This window comes from Brassica oleracea, chromosome C3 (genome assembly GCF_000695525.1).
Source record: "Brassica oleracea var. oleracea cultivar TO1000 chromosome C3, BOL, whole genome shotgun sequence".
Lineage (NCBI taxonomy): Eukaryota > Viridiplantae > Streptophyta > Magnoliopsida > Brassicales > Brassicaceae > Brassica > Brassica oleracea.
In genome coordinates this window covers 27,302,938-27,311,508 of record NC_027750.1, presented here as the reverse complement: position 1 = coordinate 27,311,508, position 8,571 = coordinate 27,302,938, and the positions used below count along the sequence as shown (strand labels likewise).

The following is an 8,571-nucleotide window of genomic DNA, read 5'->3' as shown; positions in this document are numbered from 1 at the left end:
GAATTGTTATGACTAAAGAGAATGAAGAGAGAATGAAGTGTGAATGAGTTGAATGAGGAGGGGTTGTATTTATAGGAAATTGCTTACGACCCTCCGGCGACTTTTCGACGAAATTCCGACGGATGTAAAGCAGTCCGTCGGAATATCGTCGGTATTTTTCAATCTCAAACGGCTATACAACGGTCATATATATTTGTCGGCAACGGTCACATGGTTCGTCGGAAATTCGTCGGAATATTCCGACGGAATACCGACGACTGTAACGGTTATATCTGTTAATCGGAATGTCGTCGAAAGTTCGTCGGTATATTCCGACGAATTTCCGACGACTACAACGGTTACATGTTTTATCGGAATGTCGTCGAAAAATCGTCGGAAAGTTCCGACGAACCATATTTTGTCAGAATTCCGTCGGAAATGGCCGACGGAATTCCGACGACTTAATTTTTTTGAATCCGTCACAAACATCCGACGACATTGATGTCCGTCGGAACGTCCGTCGGAATTCGGCGTGTTTTCTTGTAGTGGTTGTCTAATGTTATCAGGTTATACCAGATTAGGCATATCAACAACACTTAATCCTCTACATTAGTCACTGCATCCGATTCGATAGTATAAATCTCGTGTGTGTAAAAGTCTTGAGTTTTGGTTTAGAAACCCTGGTAAGGCAAAGCACAAGTTAGTGTGGAATGATGAATCTTAGCTGAGTTTACCTCAAAGGGACATGTTAGGTTTGCAGAGTTGAGTGAGGCCATCTCTTGATTAAGATGTTTCCCAAACTTTGAGCATGTTAAGAATTTTAGAGAGAGAGAGAGTGAGTACAAAATTTAATTTAGTGAAATAATAGAAAATTTTAGAAGAGACTCGGAGGACTTTGAACAAACAAAAATAAAACTCAGAGAACAAGGCACGTTGTGAGAATCAACTATCAAGTACTCCCACTTGAGAGTTTAATATGATCTCATCATCAACCATTAAACTCACTGTCGATATACGGTCGTACTTTTCTTCTATTCTCCTTTTTTGTATTTGCTTGTTCAATGATTGGGTCCCCTCTAAGCTCAAGCTGCTGTCATCTTAATTATTTTCTTCTTTTTTCGAAAATTAAATTATTTTTTCTTGGAAGTTTTGTAATATTGGCTGGAGATCATCGATCATTTTTTGTTGTGTATTATTTATGAGTTGTACTCGTGCCATATAACAGGATCCGTGAGGTACATCTTGAATCGGCAGAGGCTCGAGTAACAATTACATAATACTATATAGTAGCTTACAAAAAAAAATACTATATACTGTATATCAAATTTACGAACAAAAGAAACTTGTATTTATTTTAAAACTAATATGTAGTTATTTTGATTAGGGATAAATACCTTAGATGCAAAAAAGAAGTATTTAAGTTTTATTAGTTGTTTTTTGTGTTTTCTTTTTCGACTAGGTTTGGCTAGTAATAAACTAACTTAAATTGAAGAAACGAATATTACTCTAGTTCGACTTATATGCTTCTCTCGATGATCAATTAAAAAAATGCTCTGAAAGAAAACTGATTTAACAAAAAGAAGATAGGTTTTTGCCCATCTCTAATTTAGGTTATAACTTATAATTTATTTTCTCTTTCTGGTTATAAAAAGATTTGGGTCTACTTGAGACTGAATTGTTTTTTGTTGACTAAAGCAGGGCAATGAGCGTATATCATTGAACTCTTTGTGTCTGTCCAAAGTTAGAAACGTCAACTCAGCTGATAGTGTGTGTGAATTGTGAGACATTTCACCGAAAATGAAAAGCTATTATTAACTTCGAAGAGAATGAGTAGAATAATATCATAATTCATAATCCACCACAATCATATAATTATTTTATTTCTTCTGATTAATAATTTGACTCATGTGCAACTTCGGTCAATACACATGGCTTTTACATTATGGAGAACTAGTTTTTGAGTTCTTAAACAAATATAATCCTAATCATATCATGCAGATGATGTAAAACTCAAGAAAGATTTTTTCCTCTTTTAAAAAAATCCCACAGTAACAGAATCACGTGGGTTATCAAAAGAGGAAAGAGCAACATCTAAATTCTCGACGATAATTCGTCGAAAAAAAGTTCACTAGACCTTACAAAGAGACATGAGAGGGTAACTATAGGAAGAAGAGGAGGAGAAGGAGGTGATCGCTACCACTTTTGATATATATGTACAAAAGGCAGATAAGAAAACCATTTGTTTGGTGTCTGGTTTGGGGTTAAGAAGTGAGGTTATTGGAGGAGTTAGATTTGTCGAGAATAGACCACATGACGAGAACATCATCGTATCCACAAGCCATAACTTCTCCTTGAAGCTCTCTTACCATCCTCCTCTCGTGCTCTTCCCTCGCTTTGGCATCCATTTTTCCACCGCCGCAACCCTTTCTTGGCGATTGCTGCGGTTGGTTGAAGAGTGTTGCTGCCTTCTTGAATGGTGTTGCTATTGTTTTCTTCCATGATGCCATTTTTTTTTTCTTTTGTTTACTCAGTTCTTGAAACAAAGGAATCTTTCTCGGAGATTCGGATTAGTAGAGCTCGAGAACGACTTGTAGGTGTATTTATACACATCCTCTCTCTCTCATATAAATATTAATAAACAAAAGAGGGGTTAGTAATGCTAAAGCAAAGGTGAGAGAGAGGCAAGATCCGCATTAAGAGCTTCCAAGAAACATCACTGTTTTTTTTTACTTTTTACTTTTTGTTATCCATTTAACCTCGTTTAGGCCTCTCCCTACCCTCCCACATGCCACCCCACGTGATATATTCTTCTCTTGCTTTTTATCCGGGAAAATCGCATTTTAAACTCAAGAGTGTCACATTCTCGCACTTCAAACACTGAACGTTTTTGACTAGCATTTTAAACTTTGAAAATGACATTTTTATCATAACAAACCTCCAAGTCAACTTGGTGACCTGTACTGTTCATTTTGTGATGACGTGTCGATTTTTTCTTTTAAATAAAAAATAAAATACATAGAAAATTCGAAAAAAATCGAAAAAAACTAAAAAAATCTTAAAAAATCTAAAAAATTCAAAAAAATCAAAAATTTCAAAAAAATATAAAAATAACATTTCAAAATTAAAAATAAAATAAATATTTTTAAAAATTAATCCAATTATAAACCAATAAGTATATATAATATAATAACTTGAATGGTGATTCTAGATTCTGGTTTTTGGTTTTTGATTTTTTAAAAAAAATTGATTTATTAATACTTAACTTGTTAAATTTTTAAAATTAATCCTATTATTGGTATTATTTATTAAAATGATATTTATTTTAATAATTTTAAGTTTGTTTAAAAAAAAATTAACTTATAAGTGAAGTTCTTAAAAATAGTAAATAACTTTGAAATTAAATAAATAACTAATCAAACTTTAGAGAAACTAAAATATATGTTACTTATCTAAGAAGCTCCACTAATACCAAAACCTAACATATACAAATCTAAAGGCATACCTCTCTATCTCTTAATTATATTTCAAACTAACTTACAGTATTTTAGTTAAGGTCAAAAACATTTTAAGTGGTCTATGAGATATTTTATAATTTCACAAAAATTTAATAAGTTAAGTATTAATCAAAAATTAAAAAAAAATCAAAAATCAAAAAAACTGAATCTAGTATCACCATTCAAGTTATTATATATATATATTTATTAGTTTATAATTGGATTAATTTTTTAAAAATATTTTATTTTTAATTTTGAAATGTTATTTTTATATTTTTCGAATATTTTCGAATTTTCTATGTATTTTATTTTTATTAAAAAAAAAACGACACGTCATCACAAAATGAACAGTACAGGTCACCTTGTTGACTTGATAAACAAGTAAACCTCATTTGAGGTTTGTTATGATAAAAATGTCACTTTCAAGATTTAAAGTGCTAGTCAAAAACGTTCAGTGTTTAAATTGCGAGAATGTGACACTTTCGGGGTTTAAAATGCGATTTTCCCCTTTTTATTTTGTTTTACCACACACATGATCTCTGGCTCTCCCTTTTACATTCACGAAGGACTAGTTGTGCAATATCATGTAACCAAAACGGATCAAACCGAACCGCACCAAATCAATACATATGAAAAGCCGATGAAGTCAAGAGTTTGTCTTTTCCATCTCACCGGAAATGAGCCAGAACTACTGACAATTAAATCATCAAATACTTACTTCATTTTCTCATTCTCATCCACTTCATTCCAACAGTATCTATTAGATGTGCACATCCCCCTTTTTATTTATTTATCATTTATCATTACATCAATTTCTTTGTAATTGATATCATCAGTAGCTCATCTAGCAAAGCAATAATTTCATGAGCGAGATATATATATGTGGGGAATACAATGTAGGGTTTTAGAACTTGACTATTATGTGAAGCACATATATATCTATCTACATCACTGCCCAAAACGGCAGCGCTTCAATAACTGTTTATATTGTAGAAAATATCGCATAATTACGAATATATTGATCAATAAAACTATACTAATATAATATGTAGGTACCAGTTATATAAATTTATTAATCCACGTCCAAATGGAATTGTGATTAAGTTATGCTTATTCAAGTTGAATATGTAGATCAAATTTGGTGGTTAGAAAACGGTAAGAATGTATTAAAATTTGGCGAACCAATGATTTAGAGGATTGAGGTGGGCACAGATTGTTCAGCAATACCCCATGTGATTTCCACATGTTTCCTGCTTCTCTATCTCTTACCTTCTGCTCTTTCACCTCTTTATATAATCATATACTCCTATATATGTAGTATTTTTTCTTACTCGCATATATCATATATAGTGTATAATTTATACACTTAATATAACAAATGTTAATTTTATCCACAAACTTTTCTTCTTATTTTTCTAAAGCTTATTTTTGATAATATAAACTCTGACTTTTTACTGACTACTTTTTAGTTGTTTAGTTAGAGTTTTTTATATATTCTATAGACTATAAAAAATGCACTTTATAAATTATAGAACGAATCGAATACCATATTGTTTAACCTAAATTAAAATGCTTTCTGGCTAATGTTAGGGATAGTAAAATCATCTGTCAATTAAAATATTATATAAACTATATAGGTCGAAATCCAAATACAAATTATCCATATAGTAGCAATTTTGTTTTCATTAAGAAACAAACCCAGCCTCGAATTTAGCTCTTACCAATAAAGTATTACTAATTGATTAGTTTAGTTACGGTTGTTTAGCACGGTTCTCATTTGGTTATCAAATTTTAGATGTATACAGTATATAGTTGTTTCAACTATTATAAAATTTTAGTTTAATATATTTCGTGTTTAAGTTATAAGAAAGTGAAATTATAGATGTATATAGCATAGCACGTTTCTTAATCTAAATTTGCATATAGTTGTTTCAACTATTATAAAATTTTAGTTTAATATACTTCGAGTTTAAGATTTAAGAAAGTGAAATTATTTATGCTCAATTGGATCACAAGCTTATTAGAAAAGGGTTGAATACAGACGCCTGCACGCACCAAATTAGAAGACTCCTTTTTCATATGTACGATACATAATACATTTTTTTTTTTGTTCGAAAATATGTTTAGTTTAAGTAAAAGTAAACCCAAGTGGTAAAATTAAACGTACCTTTAAAGTAATGTTTTGTTTTTCTTCTTTTGATATTGATTTTAAAATTAATAAAATGCATCAAAAGCATCTTTTGCATGAGAGGAACAGTGGCAGTGCATGTATCATCTTCTCGTTACAATAGAATCTATTGTTTTAAATTTTTAAGTAATTAAAATCCTCTTATATGTAATATATATTTTCCGGAAATATAAAAAAGCTGCAACACATCTTTTAATTTTTTTTATAACATCCCACATGACAGCCAACAGACTCTGTTCATTGGTGCGTAATTATTTTTCTCTTCTCTCAAACTTTTAAATTTATATTATAATACCAATAAAATATATAAATATTGTAGAACATGATTTGGTTCGTGGTTCTATGATCACACATTCGGAGGCCCTCCAGACACGGTGGATTTAATCAAATGGTGATAACTTTTTTTGAGGGGTTGATAATTGGTTGTAACTTATAGATGCGTATTCTTCCTTTTACAATTTTTTTTCCTTGTCCCATTTAAAAATTTGTGATGATAATTCATAGAAAAAAGACAAACTGCTGCAACTTACAGAATTTGAATCATGATGATTAGATCGTATAATTTCTTCTTTTTTTTGAAGAAGAAAATATACAAAAGCTTTGAATGGTAATGCAAACAAACCAAATTGAGCATATCTTATGCAGCGGACTGATCGTTCTAATTTTGACGGTATGGATTTACTATCTTTTCTCAAAATGTTAGGTCGGTCATATGCAAAAGTAACGTTCTAATTGTTTGTTTGTATGTTGACTTATGAATACAGAGTGGCGGTTTGGTCGGTCCGTAAATCTCCGGTGCCTCTCAAACTCTGACTTGCTCTTTTTCTCTCTTTCACACTTTCAATTTAATTTTAAATATATTTGTGTAACGTTTTGAAACAAAACAAATTGTGTAACGTTTTGTGTTATGTTAAGAATAACATTTTTTAAGAATAAGTTTTATATAAGCTTTTGACTACTGAATTGTATGTTCACGTTTTCTGACGAAAAGAAAGTTATATAATATTATGTTTGTTATTGACTCTTACTGTACTTGAAGAATTTAGGTCCATTGTACTTGTTACGCCGACAAATAAATAATAAATTTACGAGTTAAGATTTACCAAAAAAAATCTTTACAAATAGAGCAAGTCGTTATATTTTCAGTTCATGAGGGAGAGACTTGTAAAATAATTTCACACTAAATAAAGTTATATACAAGAGGAGACCAAAAACCAAGTTTCATTTAGAAGAAGTCGGAAAAACTTAAGATCTCTCAAAATTTGTTTTTAATCGAGAAAATTTCTAAATTTTAATCTGAAAAAAAAAGCTCGGGTTTTACAACTTCTATAGAGATGGATCTATGGATTTATTCTCATTTCAAATTTGGGTTATTTAGCATGTGGGCTGCTGGTTCATTGATGTTTCTTGATTTTAATGAGTTTTAAATTCATATTTATGTTTATTATGATCATTTTAGGTTGCATCTAGGTGTTAAATTGCATTTGCATACTCATTTGCATATCATAGGAGTTGGAATGCACATTTGGAAGTTTTGGGGTGAAATCATGAGGTTGTTATTGTAATTTACAAAGTTTGGAGCCGATCTGAGGACACTCAAGAGGTCAGGGACCATTCTGCAAATACTAAGGGTCTGGTCTGCACAATTGGAAGCTTTGGGGCTGATTTGGGTGGACCTTTCTGCAATTTCAATAGTTTTGGGGTCAAAGGGTAAACATCCAAAGGATGAAGGACCAGACTTGCAAAAAGTCCAAAATCCACCATTTTTGCTTCGTGGTTCCTCCGCTACGAGATGGCTGCGACGACTCCGGAGCTTCAGGAGATGCTGTCACGGCTCGAGCTGAGGTCACGGCGGCGACTCTGAGCACATCCGCGACTTGTTGATGACGACGACGGCGTGAATCGTGGAGGAGATGAAGACGGAGGCGGTGAGGAGCTTCGTCGTGGCTGAGACGATAGAATGGTGGTAGAGAGCTCGAGATAGAGCAAAGGAAAAACACAGATTGAGCAACGAACGCGGACCACTGCTGCGGATTGGAGCTCTCCGCGGAAACAAGGCAGTGAGCTCGAGGAGACACGGCGGATGAACGCCACGGATGGAGGGAGGCCGTGGAATCGAGGCAGAGAGTTGAGTGGTTCGGAGGAGACGCCGCGGCCGTGCAACGCGGGTTGAAGCTGTCCGCGGGTATGGGCGATCACTACAAAAAAAACTACGAGAAAACAGCGGTATTTTGACGGACATTCTGACGGAAAATGAAATCCTCGGAATATCCCGAAGAATTTCCGAGGATATTCCGAGGAAACACAAAATTTGGTTTTTTTTCGGAATTTCCTCGGAATATACCGACGGAATTCCGAGAAAATATCAATCCGGCGGAATATTCTTAAGGAATACCGAGGAAAAATGTATTCCTCGGAAAAACCGATGAATTCCGAGGATATATTATAGCCGTTAGAGAGCCGTTGGGGGATTTTAAAAATTCCGAGGAAATTCCGAGGAAAGAGCCGTTGCCGTCGGTATTCCGTCGGAATTTCCTCGGTATGTCGGCAGGATTTCAACTATAAATACAAGCACCCCTCTTCCTCTTCATTCACTCCATATCTTCATCCTCCCTCTTACTCTCTTTACACACGAATTTGATTCATAAAAAACATGTCTTCTTCAAATTATTTTCGTTCTTGGATCGATCGACCTCATTTGGATCCGAACACAAGATTGCTTACGGAAGAATACCAACGAGGTATAACCGAATTCATGGGGTTAGTTCACCGACAACCGGAAGCAAAAACAGGTATGTTAAGATGTCCTTGCTCTAATTGTAAAAATAGAAAGGTTATTAAAGAGTGGGATGTTTGGACTCATCTATATTTGAGTGGGTTTACACGAAGTTACAAAATTTGGTATCATCA

General features: G+C 33.2%; 1 protein-coding gene across 1 annotated transcript; it reads right to left on the bottom strand.

Annotated features, from left to right (window-relative positions):
* Positions 1-1,955: 1,955 nt before the first annotated feature.
* On the bottom strand, positions 1,956-2,566 carry LOC106333496. The gene has a single exon (XM_013771936.1). It carries the CDS (start codon positions 2,484-2,486, stop codon positions 2,241-2,243), a length of 246 nt encoding a protein of 81 aa, XP_013627390.1. The 5' UTR covers positions 2,487-2,566; the 3' UTR covers positions 1,956-2,240.
* Positions 2,567-8,571: the final 6,005 nt, after the last annotated feature.

Coding starts and splice junctions, on each gene's coding strand:
- LOC106333496 (XM_013771936.1), bottom strand. CDS start 2,486: ATGGCATCATGGAAGAAAACAATAGCAACACCATTCAAGAAGGCAGCA.